The sequence below is a fragment of the Chrysochloris asiatica genome, unplaced genomic scaffold (assembly GCF_000296735.1).
Source record: "Chrysochloris asiatica unplaced genomic scaffold, ChrAsi1.0 scaffold00326, whole genome shotgun sequence".
Lineage (NCBI taxonomy): Eukaryota > Metazoa > Chordata > Mammalia > Afrosoricida > Chrysochloridae > Chrysochloris > Chrysochloris asiatica.
In genome coordinates, this window is record NW_006408844.1 from 709207 (window position 1) to 728679 (window position 19473).

A 19473-nucleotide genomic window follows, 5' to 3' on the forward strand; every position below is an offset into this window, starting at 1 on the left:
ATCTTCCTATTTCAGTTCCCTCTACTATAACTTCCTCTTCTCTTTTCTCCGATCCTCATGCCCCAAGACTCCAGCCACTGGACTAGTCATTCATTGGTCATTATCCTTTGTATTTCTATGATTGTTCATGGGGCTCCTACTGTCTATATGTGTGCCTGGACACAGTCCTTATCTACATGACCCAGCTCTGTCAGCCTCTCTCTTTCCTCCCCATGATGACCTTCCTTTGCATTTCTTCCAACACCTGATGTGTCTACATCTGAGTTCTAGAGGCCTCAAAAGACAAGCCTCAAGTGTCTTGATCTAGTGCCATCTTCAGCCTACAAAGATTATATCATAGAGACACGGTTCTTGATGTACACATGGTAGGGGTCACTGCGCTTGTCCACTTTGCTGCGGGAGCGGGTATATCCCAGGATGAGGCTGCCCACTGTGGCAGCAAATAGGAACATGACGAAGAGAATGTACATGTAGGAATTGTCATCACGGCCAGGGACTCTGGCCTGTGGTTTCCCAGTCTGGTTGTCTGGCTCTGGTCCTGGACGGCTGAGCAAGTTGCTGTGGAGTGTTTCATTTAAGGCTTTCAGCACAGTGTACAGACTCTTGTAGAATGTCTCAGTCCCATTGGTGGTCTTCATAGCAACAGGGATTGAGGTAAAGGAAAATTTGGAGGATGCTCTGGTGCTGAGAGAAAAGAGATGATAGATTCTGTTACCTGCAGCTATAATGATCACACACCCTATTGACCCCAGCTAAAGTCTCAGCATCACAGTGTGTTCTAACTACTCCCTTATTTGTCTGTCTTCTCCTCTAGATGCAACCTCAGTGAAGGCAGAGACCGTATTTCTTTTGTTGCTGTTAACTACCATTGAGTTGGCTCCTGAGTCATAGTAACTCCATGTACAACAGGATAGGACTATTGTGATCCATAGGGTTTTTATTGGTTGATTTTTGGAAGTAGATCACCAGGCCTTTTTTCCTAATCTATTTTAGCCTAACATTTCTGCTGAAATCTGTTTAGCCACATAGCAACACACAAGTCTGCACTGACAAATGGGTGGTGGCTATGCTTGGACCTTCCAGCATGCAAGGTAAGAATTCTATCACGAAATCACCACTGCCCCCATTGCTCTTTTACTTACTGCTTTATATCAACACTTGTGACAGCACCCTGTGGAGGCCTGGTGTGCTGCTGTAGGATAAGCATTGGATTGCTAACCGCATGGTCGGCGGTTCAAACCCAACAGCCACTTCTTGAGAACCTATACAGGGTTGCTATGAATCAGAACCTACTCAACAGCACTTAACAACAACGACAGCATCCTATAGGTGTCCCATAAGTATTTGTGGACTAAGCCTTCCATGACTGTTATGTTGTTGTTGTTGTTAAGTGCCATCAAGTTGATTCCGACTTATAGTGACCCTGTATAGGGTTTCTGTTAATCCCTCCTTTCTTTGAATTCTATAAACTCAAAAACTTTAGACTAGAAGGACCTGTTGAGTCATAGGGACTCGGTGTGTTGTTGTTGTTGTTATGTGCCTTAGAGTCGGTTCTGATTCATAGAGACCCTGTACAGGGACTCGGTATTGTTGTTGTTGTTGTTAAGAGCCATCGAGTCGACTCCGACCCATAGCAACCCTGTATAGGGTTTCCGAGGAGAAGCTGGTGAGCTTGAACCGCCGACCTGCAGTTCAAGCAGCTTTGCAGTCTGGTGCATTAACCCACAGTGCCACACCAGGACTCCGGGACTCGGTATAGAGTCTCCAAAAGTGACTGGTAGGTTTGGACTGTTGACCTTCTGGTTAGCAGTCCAGTGCTTTTCCTACAATGCCACACCAAAACTCCAGAGGAGGCTGGTGGCTGTGTGCCGTGGAGTTGGTTCCAACTCATAGCAACCCTGTATAGGGTTTCTGAGGCTGTAAATCTTTACAGGAGCAGAAAGCCTCATCTTTCTCCCGCGGAACCGCTGGTAGTTTTGAACTGCTGACCTTGAGGTTAGCAGCCTGACTTGTAACCACTGTGCTGCCAGAGCTCCTTCCAGAGGACCTTGTGGTGGTGGTGGCTGTGTGCCGTGGAGTCGGAATCGACTCCAGAGGACCTTAGGTATTATTTAATGTAATTATTTCCATCTTGCACGTGGGGAAACTGAGACCCAGAGAGATTAAGTGGCTGTTCTACAATCACAAAGACTAGAGGAAATAGAGCTTTGCTATTTGGTGACCAGTTCAGTGTTCTTTCCACTTCTGTGGCATCTCTTGGAAGGACGGTTCAGCACCATTAGAATGGTTTCCTTCTGAACTCTCTGTTATTTTTACCCCTACTCCATAGACACCATTTAGGAGATGCTTGGGGATGGCTTAGATTTCACCCTGCCTAGAGGTGAGAAGCTGGATTATTTGACCTCTCACGTATTTTATGTCCTAAAGACTCTGGTGTCCCTAGCTAGTTGAAGACATTCTATTGGGAAGGAAGTAACTGGGGGAACAACAGGAGGTTAATAACCACTGGATGTACTGGGGAAGAGGGAAAAGAAAGGCTTCGAACTGGGTAAGGAGAGGGAAATGCACACTCGAAGTTTGGGGTTTTACCTGTTGGAGAGAGAGAGAGACACACAGGCCACCATGAACCTCAACTTTCTTAGTTTCTAAAACAAGGTCACTTTATGTCTGGCACAGAGCAGGTGATAATAAATGGTTCTTTTAATTTTTCTCAGAAATCCTTAGTCTACAGAAAAACAGCTTTACATCTCAGCCTCTGAAAAACCCCAGGTCATTTTCTTGAAATGTGTTCCATACTTCTTTCAGGAAGCCTCCGTCGCCTGCTCCCCATCCACCAACCACACTCCACAAGCTTTATTAGTGCAGCCACCCCTCCCTCCAGCACTTATTTAAAGGGCAATGTGTGAATGTCCTTAAAATATTAATGAGTGTCTCTTCAGATCATATGCTCTGGTCTGTATATTTGCCCCAAGTTTAAGAGACTGCCTCTTTCCCTCAACGGTTTCCAGTAAAGGTAGTCATTTTGGGAACTTCTCCTTAGGCCAAACACTCAGAGTTCACTGAATGATACCAAAGGCCTCCTTCATATAAGATTTTTATTGTTGTTAAGTGCCATTGAGTCAGTTCTGACTCATAGCAATCCCATATACAGTTTCCGATGCTTTTAAAATCTTTGCCGAAGCAGAATGCTTCATTGTTCTCCTGGAGTCATAGAAGACAGGCAGGAAAACCACATTAAGTTGGGCTATCAGCGAATCAAAGTTAACAACCATGATTACAACTATAAGGGCACTTCCCTGGAAAAGGTGATAGTTCTGACCACAATAGATATTCATGAACTGCTCTATAAATGTAAAAGTTGGGGGAGGGGAGAATATAAATATTACAGCAATAGAATTGGCCCACATTTTATACAAGACCTTCAGGGTCTTCTACAGTTTAGAAGTTGTGCTATCTTGTCTGGGGAGGAGACAGGGAAGAGAATCCGGGCTCATTGAGTTAAGGTTCTGAAGGTATAAGCTTCCATCTCCTCCACTGAGAAATGTCAGGAAAGAAATATTTTCTTTCTTCTCTTGTGTGGGCCAATGGAAAGCAGGAGCAGGAATTAATGGTTCAAGTAATCATTCAGCTATATATTATTTACAGAGGCCCAGTCTTGGTGGGATGCCGTAGGATAAGGACCAGACCGTAAGGTCGGTTTGAACCACAAGGTCAGTGGTTCTAACTCACCAGTCATTCCTCAGAAACCCTATACAGGGTCACTATGAGCCAGAACCAATTCGATGGCACGTAACAACAACAACTCAGGGCCAGGCCTTGTGCTGAGCGTTTGGTGAGGTTCAGACCCAGTCCCTGCACTCAGACTCATCACCAGCTCTAATGCAATGAAGGTGACAACCCAGGAGCTACTGAGCTTAAAAAGGAAGTGAGGAATTGATGTCAGGATTCAGAGAGTGGTCATTGACATGATAGAAGCATTTGAGATGGACCTGGTAGGATTTTAGGAGTACAGAAGACAGGGAAAGGAAACAGATAAGCAAAGACATGGCACCAAAGAAGTGCATGGAAGATAAGGCAGGAGAGATTGGCAAAAGGTAGATCCCAGGAGGCCTTGAGAATCGGGCTGTTCTCAGAGAGTTCGAATTTTATCCTGTAGATGGTGAAGAGCTATGGAACAGTGTTTTTGAAAGGGATCAAATGATAGATCTGGCTGCCCTGTGGACTGGAAGGAGTAAGAATTGAGCCCAGTTATGAGGGCCTTGAAATAGTCCAGGTGTCAAATGGTGAGTCCTGAACTGAGACAGGGCAGAGGGGATGACAGGGTGGTGGGGATAGATGTGAAAGGGGATATTCACGAGCTGCTCTGTCAGTGTAAAAGCTGAGGGGGAAAAATATAAATCTTACAGCAATAGATTCTGGGGAGGGAATGGCTAATATGAGGGTTGAGGGAAGAAGGGATCTCAGACAGTTTGTACAGGTAAACAACAGCTAATGTATGTGTCTAGAGGAGTCCACTTAGAAGGAAATAAATTACTCAACCTGTTTGGGCTTTCATTTCTTCATTTGTCAGAAAAGATAACAATCCCTGCCCTGCCTCTCTCAAGGGTGTCTATAAAGATATGCTTTTATTGTGTGGAAAACAATTTTTTAAAAAAAACTTGTTTTTTCCATTTTTATGAAGCAAATACATATTAACCCAAGCAACTCACCATTGAGTTGATTCCAACTCCTCGTGACCGTGTAGGACAGAGTAGAACTGCCCCCAAAGGGTTTTCAAGGCTGTCAATTTTTGTGGAAGCAGACTGCCATTTTTTTTTCCCTTTGGAATGGCTGGTGAATTCCAACCACTGGTTAGCAGCTGAGTGCTTAACCACATATACAGAGTAGAAAAAAAAAAACGGTACATGCAATAAAGGTTGTTGTTGTTAAGTGCTGTTGAGTGTTCTTGGTTCCCACGCATAATAACCCTATATAGGGTTTCCAAGGAGCAGCTGGTGAGTGTGAACCACTGACCTTGTGGTTCAAACCAGCCTTGTAGAAAGATTGTCTTCTTTTTCTCAGTCCCCCAGATTATCCTTCCCAGGGCAATCACTGTTACCCATTTTTATATCCTTGGAAATGAGCTTTAACTGACAGGGCAGAGAGCGAGCAACCCTGATCTGAAAACTCACCAAACAGCAGGAAAATTCTCTGGCTATGAGTAGACATAGCCCTAAAGCTCCTCAGCCCCTCAACCTCTTCAGGATGTCTCCAGGCACAGCTGGGATCCCAAGCTTGATTTCTGGAGAGCTAGGAAGACCCAAAGCTGGAAATGAGGGGAGGAAGCAGAAAAGGGAGGAAATAGACACACAGAACAAATTTAAGAACCCAGGGTGGATTACCCAAAGCCAGGCCCCAAGAGTTTTGCAATCATTTTACCCCTGTAGTCTTTGACCCCTCCCTGGATCCCTTCTCTTTCCTGCTGCAGCTGGGTCAGGCCAGCCTAGTGTTGCCAACTGCAGGATCTGTGCAATAGCCAACGGTGTCTGATTACCCACAATGTTTCCACTGGTTGACTTCATGAGGAACCTTACCCCATTTTAACATGTGGACTCTTGCTCAGGAACCAGCTAATAGTGCAACCTAAAACATTTCCTTTTCAGAGGTACTTGCCCATTTACAGGAGCCTCTGAAAGGTTAAAAGGGCCTCAAGCCCCAGAGGAATGATGGGAGTAGTAAAATGGGAGTCGACATTTGGGTTGCTGTTTTTCACTGAAACAAATGATGTGTTACCAGTAAATATCTTTGGATACAGAGAGTATGAACACGGTCACAAAATTCACAATATCTGTTGCATGGCTTTGTTGTAAGAATTAAAAGAATAATTCCATAGATGTGCCAGGTACTGCATGTAATGGTTAGAGTTTTGTGTCAACTTGACTAGGCCAGGATTTGCAGAGGTTTAGGTGTGCCTGACCCAAGCCATGGTATTTTTAGTAATCTCATATGCATGTGAAAGCTGGACAGTGAGTAAGGAAGACCGTAGAAGAAATAATGCTATTGAGTTATGGTGTTGGAGGAGAATATTGAAAGGCTGTCAAAAGAACCAACAGATCTGTGTTGGAAGAAGTGCAGTCAGAGTGCTCCTTGGAGGCCAGGATGGCCAAACTTCATCTCTCATACTTCAGACATATTGTCAGAAGGGACCAGTCGCTGGAGAAGGATATCATGTTTGGTAAGATGGAGGGTCAGAGAAAAAGGGGAAGACCCCCAGTGAGATGGATTGGCAAAGTGGTAGCACCAATGGGCTCAAGCGTGGTAACAATAGTGAGGTTGGCCCAGGATCCTTGGACAGTGAGTGTTTCATTCTGCTGTGCATAAGGTCGCTATGGGTAGGTACCAATTCGATGGCACCTAACAACAACAACAACAAGCCATTGGGATGTGCTTATCCCATGGTAATGAAACAACCTAATACAGGCATAGTTAGCTCTATGATGAGCAGCTATGCATAGCCAGTCAATTGAAGGGATGCTTCCTTGAGAGTGTAGCCCACTCCCAATATAATGGACACGCCAGAGGGACTCTCTGTCTCTTCTACTGGGGACCTGGGACTCTGCAATTGTAAGATAATAAATTTCTCTTTATATACATATACATATATATGTTTAACTGGTTTTGCTTTTCTAGAAAACCCAGCCTAAGACACTGCATAAGTTTTATTTTTGTAGAGCAGAAGCTGGAAGAAGCTTCAAAGTTGATCTAGTCTAAATATCCTCATTTTACAGTGAAGAAAATGGAAGCCAGGGAGCTTGGTTTAGCTCTTGGTTTAACTGCTACTGTGTGACTTTGGGCATGTGACTTCCCTTTTCTGGGCCTCAGCCTCGATTTGCATCTGTAAAAATGATGGTATTTTATCGTACAATCTTATAAAGTCCCAGTCAGCACAGTAATCCATAAGGGTACAAATCATGAAACCAAGTGGTGAGATCAGACTAGATAGGTTTGTAGGCAGAGGTGTTTCTCTTTTATTCCAATTTATAATGACCCTGTATGACATAATAGAACTGCTCCTTAGGATTTCTGAGACTGTAACTCTTTACAAGAGTAGACAGCCTCATCTTTCTCCTGCAGAGCAATGATTAGCAGCCCAACACTTAACCTATTAAGCCTCCAGGGCTCCTTGGGGGACTTTCTGTTGTTGTTAATTGCCACTGAGTTGGTTTAGACTCATAACAACCCTATCTAGGGTTATAAATCTTTTGCAGGAAGAGAAAGCTTTATCTTTCTCTCTCAAGGTGGCTGGTGGGCCCAACCCACAGACCTTGTGGTTATCCTACAGAGCTTATACTACAGGGCCACCATGCTCCCCTGGAAGACTTTCTGGCTGGCTGGCTGTATGCCATCGAGTCAGTTCAGACTCAGCAACCTAAATAAATAGGTTTTCCAAAACTGTGAATCTTTATGATAGCAGAAAGCCTCATCTCATAATGGACTTAAACTGCTGACCCTGTGGTTAGCAGCCCAAAGTGTAACCCACTATGCTACCATGGCTCCTAGGGACTTTCTAGAGTTTTTCACTTCATAAGATAGAGAAATCTGCAGACTTTTTCCTTGTGGGATAAGATGCTTCTGAGCCTTGGAAGTCCTGATTTACACCCAACATTCCAGTCTAGATAATCTGAGGGCCCATGCAGTTGACTTGTTCGTTTTTCCCCTTACTTACTCACGTGGCACTGTAGGATAAGCATTCAACCACAAGGTCGGTTTGAACTGCCAAGTTGGCATTCAAACTCACTAGTCACTCCTTGGAAACCCTACACAGGATTGCTATGGGTCAGAACTGACTCGGTAGCACTTAACAACAACAACAACCAGTTTATGTAGTATCAGAGTGGACAGATTCCATGTGGCAAGTCAGGTTGAAAAGGCAGTGTGGGGGACAAGGGAATAAAGGTTTCTGAAACCTTTCATCCCTCAGACCTGCCTTCCAAGGGCTCTCTGGGTCAACCAGGATATTTGTGGTTCTGACAGGAGGAGAAGAGAGGCCTTAGTGGCATATCTTTTAGATGCTGGATTGTGGTGGGGTGGATACCTGGGCATAAGGGCCAACTTCTTGGGCCCACCCCCTAGCCAGTTAGTCACTCTCTGGTGTCTGTTCCCAAAGCACTTTATGATAGCACAAAGCCCTATTAGAGCAGTACATTTTCTCTGCCTTTGGGTCCCAAGTGGGTGGGGGATGGAGGGGATAGGCAGTCAACAACACTGAAAATTTTGCTTCTCTTTCTAAGCTTCTTGGCTTCCCTCTCTAGGACAGTCATTCATTACAGAGGTCTCTAAAGGGGAGACAGAACGACTGCTCTGAGGAATCCCTGATTTGAAAGCAGAGATAAGCCAGTTGGGAAGGAAGGTGAGCAGTTACCAACAAAATGGAAAGGGCCTTTAAAGATCATCCAGAGTCTAGATTCTAGGCAATCCCTCCATTTTGTACATGGGGAAACTGAAGCTCTAGAGAGGAAGTGACTGGTCCAGGATGACATAGCAGAGCTCAGAGAACCCAGGTCTCTGAGGTCCTGTGTTCAGGTGCTCTTTCCAGTACACACGGCAGCATCCCCATACAGGGTTGCTGTGAGTTGGAATAGACTCAACAACACTTAACAACAAGCACGTAGCAGGCAATCAAGAATAAATGAATCAATGTCTCTTTTATAACCCCATCCCTCCTTCAGCACACACATATATATTCATGAAAACAGCATCTAATACTTTAAAAGCAACCTCAGTGGCAGGCCAAGAAACCAGGACAAAAACAAATTTCACTGGAACTGAGAAAAGGAAGGACAAGAGCATAATAAGATAGGGTGAATCATAGGAGAAATTCAAAGCCTCCTTTGAAAGCCCAGACACTCTGTGTACCTGACCCCTTTTCAATTTAAAGAGCAAACATTCTTGGCCCCAAAACACTAGCAATGACTTTGTAATCTCTTCCCTGTATACCTAACCAGGGTGTGGCCACACACAAACACACAAGCAGAGAAAGAGAGAGAGTGTGAGAGAGTGAGAGTTCAGCTCCCAGTCTGTCGGATCTTGCATTTCACGTGTGCCTTTCAATGTTCCAATCTTGGCTGTATGGTTGGCTGTGTGATCTTATGGCAAGGCATTCAATTCCTTAGTACCCCATCTATAAGATAGGGATAATTATATTTGCCCTGCTTACCTCCCCAAGGAACTGGGGGAGACAATAGATGGGAAGGTGCTTTATACATTGCAAGTGTTATGTAAACATAAGAGATAATTATCAGCTAGTCCCAGTCACTTTCCTTCACTGTCTCCATCTCTTTCCTCTTACCAAGACTACTTCCCCTACAACCTCCAACCTCTACCACCCCTAGTTGCCCTAACCCAGAAGCTGAATGGTTATTATTCTCTTTGGATCTCAGAATTCATGCATTCTTTAGAAGCTTTCCTTGTTTCCCACTCTTCCTGATTTTTACTATAGTTCCTAACATTTAAGGGTACCATTCTGCAGTCCTATAGTTGGTAGAGAACACATCAGGAGTAGGAACCCAAGAGCCTGGGTTCTTGCCTCTATTTTTCCTCTTCTTTGCCACATGTTTTGGCTAAGTCACCTCATTTCTTCACTCTGAGTCTCATTTTCCCCGTCAGTGAGATGGGGTTTCTTGTCTTGCTTCCTTCTTAAAAGATATTTTGAGGATCCACCCATTATGCTCATGGGTAGGAATGTACATTGAGAAGTGTAAGTGAGGAAAGTTGATGGTTGTCATCTCAAAGAGCCAATAAAATCTCAAAGCAGTTCCCATGCCTCCAACATAGGCTTCTTCCATTTGTAGTGGCAGAATGCCAGGAGATAATGAGGAGCTTATACATTTTACAATAACCCTTTGTAGGTGAAGCGGAGAGTCCAGGGATCTACTTCTGCTTGGCCCCTGGGGTAACTCTGGGCAAGTCATATCCACCACCAGTCCTCAGTTTTGTCATATGCAAATTGCTGGGGAGCAGGAAAGGGAAAGGCCCTCTATAGAAGGACTGAATTCTTTCATTTTCTAGATAAGACCCTTCATTTCATCTGGAATGTATGAGGGCAATAAGACAAAGAGGCCTGTGGTGATGGGAGGGTGGGTGGATGCCGGTAGCAAAAGGCATGGAAAGGATGACTGTAAGCTAAACCCAAGTCTCCTCACTCCCAAGCTAGATAGACCTATATTACTGTTGTTATTGTTATCTGCTGTCAAGTCAGTTCGGTCCCATAGCGACCCTATGCACAACAGAACAAAACACTGCCCAGTCCTGCGCCATTCTAACGGTGGCTGCCACGCTTGAGCCCATTACTGCTGCCATCGCGCCAATCCATCTTGTTGGGGATCTCCCTATATTACTAGAAGTAGAAAGTGCCTTTAGGGGTCAAGTGGGTGGGGGATGGAGGGGATAGGCAGTCAACAACACTGAAAATTTTGCTTCTCTTTCTAAGCTTCTTGGCTTAGAAAGTTGGAATCGACTCCACCAGAACATAACAAAAAAAGGCTTTCCCTGGGATTGGGGCAAATGTAACAAAGGTATAATGGAGTAAATAATGGGCACATCGACTCCACAGGGACTCCTGGTGTCAGCACTGGACTGCGAACCCACAAGGTCGGAAGTTCAAACCACTAGTTGCTCCTAGGAAACCCTATACAGGGTTACTATGAGTCTGAACCTACTGGACGGCACTTAACAACAAAAATGCCACAAAGCAAGGGGCTCCCGGGTCAAGCAAGACACCTGCTCTGGGTCCTGGAATGTGTGTCTGCGTGTGCACTTTGCAGACCCGCAGGGTTCTCTTGCCTATTTGTAGGTGTAGAAGCAGTACTGTGGCTAGTGTGTACAAACTCAAGCCCCGAGAGAGTTTCCGGGTGGCTAAAGCCAGGAGCTCAGCTCCCTACTTCCACGTGCTGCCTGGGAATCCCTGAGCACTGGGTTCTCGGAAGACGCTGCTGGATGTTGCAGCGACCGGCACCTCGGGTCCACTGCCTCACAGAGACCACGCATTGGTCAAGTTAGATAGGAAGGCGGGAAGACCCCTCATTTCAACAACTAGCTGCCGCTCAGCATTTCCAACCCCGCGGGTGCGTCTTACCTGCTTTTAGGTACCGCTCCCAGGGGGCACCCGTTTGCTCCCTTGGCCACCACGCCCTATGCTTGGGGGTCGCTCTGGCACTGCGCCCCACCACAGCACGCCGCTGGCACAGTACCAGCCTGCGCCCTCTGGTCTCTGCGCTAGGACTTGCGCTCCGCTCCTTTTTCCCTTCTCCAAGGTGTCGCCTCCCCCGGCCCCGCCCGGGCCCCCAGCACACCCACTTTCCCTCCTCTGACTGGCTTTGGGCGCCCGCCCAGCTCCTTCAGCCTCTCGGGGATGTGGGCTTCGATTCTTCCGTCCACACGACGTCTGCTTCCTGGACCTGAGAGACCGAATGACTCTCACTTTGCTTCAGTTTGCCTGGTGTGAAGCCGATCTCCAGAAAGCGAGGCATCAGGCTTTGTTCCTATGTGGCTGTGTGATGGTGAGCAGGTCACTGCTCCTCACTGGGCCTTGGTTTCCTTGCTGTGCAATGGGTACAATTCTTGCATGCATGCATGCTTCAGAAGATTTTGTTTAGGGTCAGATGAGATCTTAGAAATCAAAATATTGAAGCTAGAAGGTCACGGGAGAAGTCATCTTTTTTTTTTTTACAAACAGGATGCAGAGGCTCAGCTTGGAAGAGGGACTTCCCACGGTCCCCAAGCAAGTCATCCACAGAGTTCAGAATAGATCTTCTGACTCCTCAGCCCCTGCAGATGCCTCACCCCTCCAAGCTCCTACAGTCTATTAGATGTCCTAGCCAATGTGTTCACTAGTCTCTGTCCCAGAACACCCTTCGCATTACTCGCGTAAACTATTGCTTCTTTGCTGGTGACACCCCAGGCTCCAGAGAAGACAAGCAGCCAGGGACAACTAGGAAATGAAGGCCAGGAGGCTGGCGTCAGGGAAGTAGACTATGGCTGGGAACCATCTCTCTAGGGGGCTCTATGAGGAGTCCTTATCAAAGACCTCTTTACCAGCTGTATTGTCTTAGGATAATTAATAGCAAACACAGGCCAGCTCTCTTGCAGAGTCTGCATCAGGATCTAAGAAATGTTATAATTTTTAGATGACCTGCTACATAATGGATTTTTTATACAAAATCCAAATCTTCATCAAAACATGTTATTTCTATGGCTACATACTTTGTCCCAGCTATTCCTCCTTCTGAAGAGATCACCCCACAAGGAGGCCACCTGGGCATGCTGTCTTAAAATTGCAGTCTTCATAGAAAGTCGTTCTGAAGACTCATCTGTGGAAAGGAAAAGGACAAGGTAATCCTGCTCCCCTATGGAAACGTTTCTGGTTGGTTGATTTTCAGAGACCCTTCAACAGGCTCCACGCCTCAAGCATTCACTCAGTGAATGGAAGCTTTTATCCTAAAAATCTGTTCGTTTTCCTTTCACAGTTAGGAGATTACGTTATAGTGTGAAAGAATACGTCGCGAATGAGGGTTAATACAGTTTCATGTTGTTGAATGAATGATTCGGGTAGGTCGGGAGCACTGGTGACATCAAAGAGGGCGGTGCATATGTAAATGAGCACGGCGCGCAGTGCCTGCTGGTCCTGCCCAGGCTAGACTCCTACGTGCTGTTTTTTTTAATAACTAAATGTTCGTGTGCTGCATTTCTGATTTGTGAGGTTGGAAGAAGGAGAACTGAGGCAAGTACGTGCGTTGACCCCATGAAGGAAAGAACCGTGTGTAACAAGTGTGACGACGGCGAGGGTGTGAGTGTAGTCGGGCGGAACAACTCATACTTACCTGGCAGGGGAGATACCATGATCATGAAGGTGGTTTTCCCAGAGCGAGGCTTATCAATTGCACTCCGGATGTGCTGACCCCTGCGATTTCCCCAAATGTGGGAAACTCGACTGCATAATTTGTGGTAGTGGGGGACTGCGTTCGCGCTCTCCCCTGACAAACTATGGTTATTAAAGTAAGACTTTGGCATCTTTATTGTTGTGGTGTGTTTTGAAAACCTTTTGAGCTTGTAACTCTAAATACATATATATACGTTTTGTTTCTTTTTTAACACTCAGCAATTTCGTTCTCTTCATTTTAAGTGCTTTTCTTGTGCGTGTCTTGGAATGAGAATAACACCAAAAAACCTGTTATAGAATGTAGTTACTAGAGAAAAGTGCACTCATCTATTTTGTTTTTTCTGTGTATCTAGCGAGCTTGCTTAAAAGGCTAAAATGATTTAATGCTACAGTCTTCATTTGAGTCTGGCATGAGGCTTGCCGCAAGGCGGCTATTGTTATTAGATGAGAAAGAGGGAACACCTTCTTGCCCTGGCATAAGGCCTTATAAGGGAAGCTCACTTCTAAACGCTCAGGTCACATCCCCTTGTGTGTCTGCTCTAGTTTTTGCTACATGTTTCCCTTCTGAGAACTAAGTCTGAAAAGCATGTGAAAGTTGGGCAGTGAACAACAGGAAGGCAACAGAAGAATTGATGCATGCATTTGAATTATGGGGATTGAGTATCGCTAAAAGAACAAATCTGTGTTCAAAGTAGTACAGCCAGAATGCTCCTTAGAAGCCAAGATGGCCAGATTTCATCTCATAATGTGAACGTGTTTTCAGGAGGGACCAGTCTCTGGAGAAGGACATCATACTTATTAAGGACATGCTTGGCAAACTGTCAGCAAAAAAAAAAAAAAAGGAAGATGCTCAACGAGATGAATTGATACAGTGGCAGCAGCAGCAATGGGCTCAAACATATCAACAGTTGTGAGGATGGTGCAGGACCGTTATGTTGCCATGTGATTTCGGTATGTCTGAATCTACTTGACGGCACCTAACAGCAACTTTAAATCCTTCCCTGTCTCATCTCATTTTCCCACCTGCCTAGAGACAGGATTCTTATTTGTGGCATAGTGGATTATTTAATGTCTGTGTCATAGTCTGTGGTGGTGGTGGTTGTGTGCCATGGAGATGGTTCTGACTCATAGTGACCCTGTATAGGGTTTCTGAGGCTTTAAATCTTTCTGGGAACAGAAAGCCTCATCTCCCACAGATTTGCTGGTAGATTCAAACTGGCTGACCTTGCAGTTAACAGTCCAATTTGCAACCCGCTACTACTAGGCTACTAAGAGCTCTGGTAGCGTAGTGGTTATGAATCGGGCTGTGAACCGCAAGGTCAGCACTTCAAAACTACCAGCTGTTCCGTGGGGAAAAAGATGAGGCTTTCTGCGTCCGTAAAGATTTACAGCCTCGGAAACCCTGTACATGGTCACTACGAGTCGGAACTGACTCGACGGCACATAACAACAACAACTAGGCTACCAGGATTCCTTAGCAGTAGTCTGTAACTCCCATCAACGTTTGTCCTATTGGTGAGAGAAAATCCTGATAGGATTACATGACTCCATTGTGAGTGGTTAACAGAGTTAATTGGGATCCTAAAAAACTTAGAATTCTAATGTGGGGATAAAATGAGGCATCTCAGAAGCAGGAGGGGGAATCTTACTACCATCAAAGAAGAAAAGCCAGTGGATCCCTGTGCATTGGATCTCCTCTACCCAGGGACAGAAAGCTGTGACACTGGAGAAATGGCAGAGGAGCATCAGCCCCTGTGCTATCTTTTATCTTTCCGCTGCAAAGTGACCATTCATTTTCAAGACAGTCTGATGGTAAGGCTGTAAACTCACTGATTCTGCTTGCTATCATCATTCTGCCTGCTGTGCCTTTGAGGGGTTCAGTTTAAGGGATTATATCTATTAGGCAGAGAAGAGAAGGCCACGCTGGGCTTAAGGGGGAAATTCCCATTAACACAGGCCTGCTTGGGCTGCTTAGAGACACTTTCCACACAGGCTCTTATCCCTGAAGGAAGGATTCTGACAGTGTCCTCCTGAGGAGCTGGAGAAAGCAGCCAGGCTGAGTGGGTGGAGTGAAGGGGTTGCCAACACCCTTGAGGCTCTGAGCTGAACAAGGGAAGTTTAGGGAGTCACCCTGAGCATGAGACATAGCAATGGACTTCCTAGCTCACATAACAAGTAAAACTAAATGACTTTGGGCAGGAAGTTTTCTTGCAGAGTGGGATGCCTCCAACTACTTAATTGGGGAAACTGGGTTTGTTGATTCATGGAGCTAGAGGCAAGTGCCTTCAGGTTGAGGCTTATGATGGAGTAGTGATGCTATGGGCATTTATTAGCCACCCTGAAAGAGCTTTGTAACATTGGTCAGCAAAGAGTTGCCTACCTGTGGGTATGGCTGAAGAAAGGCTGTCCTGACTACAACAACTGCCCTGAGCATTTCTGACTCTGAATTGTTGTTATGAGTAGAAACCGCTATGAGTCAGATGGCACTTACAACAGCTACATCACTATATATTGTATTGGGCAAATGGATGCAAAAGACCTCTTTAAATAGTTAAAGAGCAAAGATGTCATTTTGAGGACTATGGTGCATCTGACTCAGACCATAGTATTTTCAATAACTACTATATGCATGGGAAAGCTACATAATGAATAAGGAAGACTGAAAAATTATAATTAGAATTATGGTATTGGCAAAGAATATTGAAAATATCACAGACTTCCAGTAGACCAAACAAATCTGTCATAGAGGAAGAACAGTCAGAATGTTCCTTAGAAGCAAAGGTGGTGAGGTTTTGTCTTTGGACATGCTATTAGGATTGACCAGACCTTGGAAAATGACATCATACTTGGCAGAGGGTCAGAGAAAAAAAGGAAGACCCTCAAGAAGATGGACTGACACGGTGACTGCAACAATGGGCTAAAACACAACAACAATTGTGAAGATGGTACAGGACCCAACAGTGTTTGGTTCTGCTGTACACAAGGTTGCTATGAGTTGGAACCAACTCGACAGCATCTAACAATAGCAATGTGAAGTCGGACATGAAGGGATCTGGGAGTCACTTTCAGGACATATTGTGGGATGGCATGCATGTGCTCTGTCTTTAGATAGCTGTTCAAAGCCCAGGCTAGGATAGAGGTGCTTGGCCACTCTCAGTGGGAGGTCATGCAGTGGTCAGGGCTGGTGACACTGTTGCTTGCTTCAAGGACCAGTCTGTATCTAGGCCCTGTTTCTAAGGAGGTTATTAGGCCCATAAAACTATTATTCATTACACAATTTAGCCACTCACCTATATGTACCAGGTGCGTCCTGCACATCTTCATAATTGCTGAAGCAAAAAATTGGGGGTACAGTCCTCAGCAGTTCTCAAGAATTTGATCTTAGCATTTTAGTTAGTATACGATCCAGGTTTGAATCCTATCTTCTGGATCCCCTTTCCTTCCTGCCTCATTCCCCTCTGAGAGAGATTTCATACTTAAAATTCTTTATGGGAACATGAATGGAGGTCTCTTCTGTCATTTCCATCAGCTGGGTCAGGTAGCATGTTCTACCTGACAGAATAGCATCTCTCACTGACTATTTTAATGTTTTGTGTGCTTCTAGGACCTCTTCCTTAGTGATAGACTTGAAATCTTGCATGACTATAAGTTTTAAACTGCTGCAGTTTTGAGGATATAATAATCTTAATTAGTAAATTGATTATGTGTAGGCCAAAGATGAATGGCAATAAAATGGCCTTCAAAGTTCTCAAAAAGGTAGGAACGAGGTAATTGAGAGCTAACAGCCCTTAATTTGGTTCTACAGACTCTGGCTCATCTGGGACTGGGCTGCCTTGTCTGCTGTGGGTTGTGTAAGGCCCTAGTCTTGACCTGAGGTGTTAACATAAGGGCAACAAGAGATGTTCACCAGGGCACACACTGTATGGTGTTTGGCAGCAAATGTTATTCTGTGGTCTGCAATCATGTTGGTTAGGTAATAAGATGGCAAGGGGCTTGACCCTCTTAAAAGTTCTCATCAGAACCTATACCTGGCAGGGACAAAATGGTTGCTTCCCAATAAGGGAGTGGGCTTGGACTAGCAGAGATGGGCAAGGAAGAGACTGTCCAGAATTATCCCTTTTACGATAAGTTCTACAGGAACCCTAGGCCTCCCTCAGGCTAATGGGTATATTGATGCTAAGAATCGGGCACTCATCCTTACTGGGAGGCAAAATTTTAGTTTTAAATTCAGGGCTCTTTCCTTTAGCTAGCATAAGGAGCAATTTTAAATTGTTAAATCTACATTCACAGTGAGTTCCCTTCTCAAGTGTACAGTTGCCCCAAGCTTAGCTAAAAAACCTCTTCCCAGTAAGGGGACTGAGCATTCAGGGACATATAGGAAAGAATGTGACAAATTTTTGTCTTTCTCCATATACAAAAAGGGGGAAAGTAAAATCTCCTACCATTAAAGACTTTCTGTCAACTTCAATAACTGTACAAGTCACAACTGGAGAGTGAGCCTGAATTTGGGGTCAAAACAGAGAAGACAGCTCTCATATCTAATAAAAATTCACTTTCCTTATCTCCCATGTGGAAAGTAACTGGAGGCTCTGCTGTGGATATGGTGATGGTCTTCTGGCTGGATGCTGAGCAGACCTGCGGGCCCTGTCAGTAGGGGGTGCCCTTCCTCCCCTGAGGAAAAAGACACTCTCCATGGTAGGCCTTGCCCTCAGGACACCCCACCTTCCAATGACTTTTCTCTTTGCAGTACTTATACTGGTCTTAATTGTGCTCATGAGGAACCTGTACATAGACCAAGAGGCAGTTGTTCGAACAGAATACAGTAACACCAAATGGTTTAAAATTAGGAAAAGTGTGCACTAGGGTTGTAGTCTTTCACCATATGTATTCAACCTGTATACTGAGCAAATAATCCAGGAAGCTGGGTTATATGAAGTAAAATGTGGAAATCAGGATTGGAGGAAGACTCATTAACAACCTGTGATATGCAGATGATACAGCTTTACTTGCTGAAAGCAAAGAGGACCTAAAATAGCTTACTGATGAAGATCAAAGACCACAGCTCTCGGTATGGGTTGTGCCTCAGTGTAAACAAAACAAAAATCCTCACCACTGGACCAATAAACAACATTCTTATCAGCCTGTGTAAAATAATATACAAACACACACACATTCATGTATGGATTCTCATTGCACCCTTGTTTGTACAAGCAAAAGATTGGCAATTACCTACATGTCCTCAATAGGGAATTCATTAAATAAGTCATGATAAATCCATTCAATGTTAACATAAATGGTCACTAAAAAGACTGAGGATGCACTTTATCTTATCTGACACAATTTCCAAGTGCAGGATTGTGTGGGTAGTCATGTCCTAGTTTATGAAAAAGAATATATATAACCATGTATGTTTATATATGGATAAAAATCACATTTGCCATCAGGTAGGATTTCAGGGGCGGAAAATGGGTTAACAGGGAAAAGAATAACAGCAAGACTTATATTTGAATGCTATTGGAGCTCTGGTAGCGTAGTGGTTACGAATCGGGCTGCAACCTTAAGGTCAGCGGTTCGAAACTACCAGCCGCTCCGCGGGAGAAAGATGAGGCTTTCTACTCCCGTAAAGATTTACACCCTCGGAAACCCTGTACAGGGTCGCTATGGGTCGGACCCGACTCGATGGCACTCAACAACAACAACATTGTCTTGTACCTTTTCAGTTTTATTGCACACACGTGTATTACCAATACAGGAATACTTTGGAAATACTGTGAGTTCAGTTTCAGACCACTACAATACATTGAGTATCACAATAATGTGAGTCACATGAATATTTTTGGTCTACCAATACAATATTATGTTTATACTATCTATTAAATGTGCAATAGCATTATGAAAAACTTTAGACTATTCTGAGAATTGCCGAAATGTACTACAGAGGCATGAGGTGAGCTATTGGAAGAATGACAGATAGACTTGCTTGGTACAGAATTGCCACAAACCTTCATTTTGTTAAATAACACAATATTTGTGAAGTGCAAATAAAACAAGGTATGCCTGTAAAAAGAAATATGCATGAGTTTTAAAAGGAAAACAAACATTAAGGCATTTAAATATATAATTACATTTAGGAAAATGTTTATGTTTGGTTTTTAAAAATATAAAATCTTTTACCCACATAATAAAAATAAAAATAAAAATAAAAATAAAAAAAATATATATATATTCATATTCAAGTTCTGAAAACACACACACATGAAAAGCACATGCTAGTTGGGAGAGCAAGTATTTTATTTTTTCTTTACACATTTTAAAGGCATTAAAGTAGATGGTATATCTATGCTAAATTAACAGTTTGAACAAAAAATATCAGATTTAGATCACAAAAATCTGATTTCATGCAAATTTTCAGGTAGAGGCTTTTTACAGGAAATGAGGTGCACCTGGTCACAGTGCCAGAGCTGGTTCTGTCCAGTTTCAGTGAGGGACAAGATACTAGACTGCAGTTAGTCACATCCTCATCCAAAGCACTACCTCACCAGGCTCTGGACAATCTG

General features: G+C 44.3%; 1 protein-coding gene across 1 annotated transcript; it reads right to left on the reverse strand.

Annotated features, from left to right (window-relative positions):
* Positions 1 to 329: 329 nt before the first annotated feature.
* On the reverse strand, positions 330 to 638 carry KCNE3 (potassium voltage-gated channel, Isk-related family, member 3). The gene has a single exon (XM_006875412.1). It carries the CDS (start codon positions 636 to 638, stop codon positions 330 to 332), a length of 309 nt encoding a protein of 102 aa, XP_006875474.1.
* Between the last annotated feature and the right edge of the window lie 18835 nt (positions 639 to 19473).

Excerpts from the sequence above, each read along its gene's own strand:
- KCNE3 (XM_006875412.1), bottom strand. The coding sequence starts at position 638 with ATGAAGACCACCAATGGGACTGAGACATTCTACAAGAGTCTGTACACT.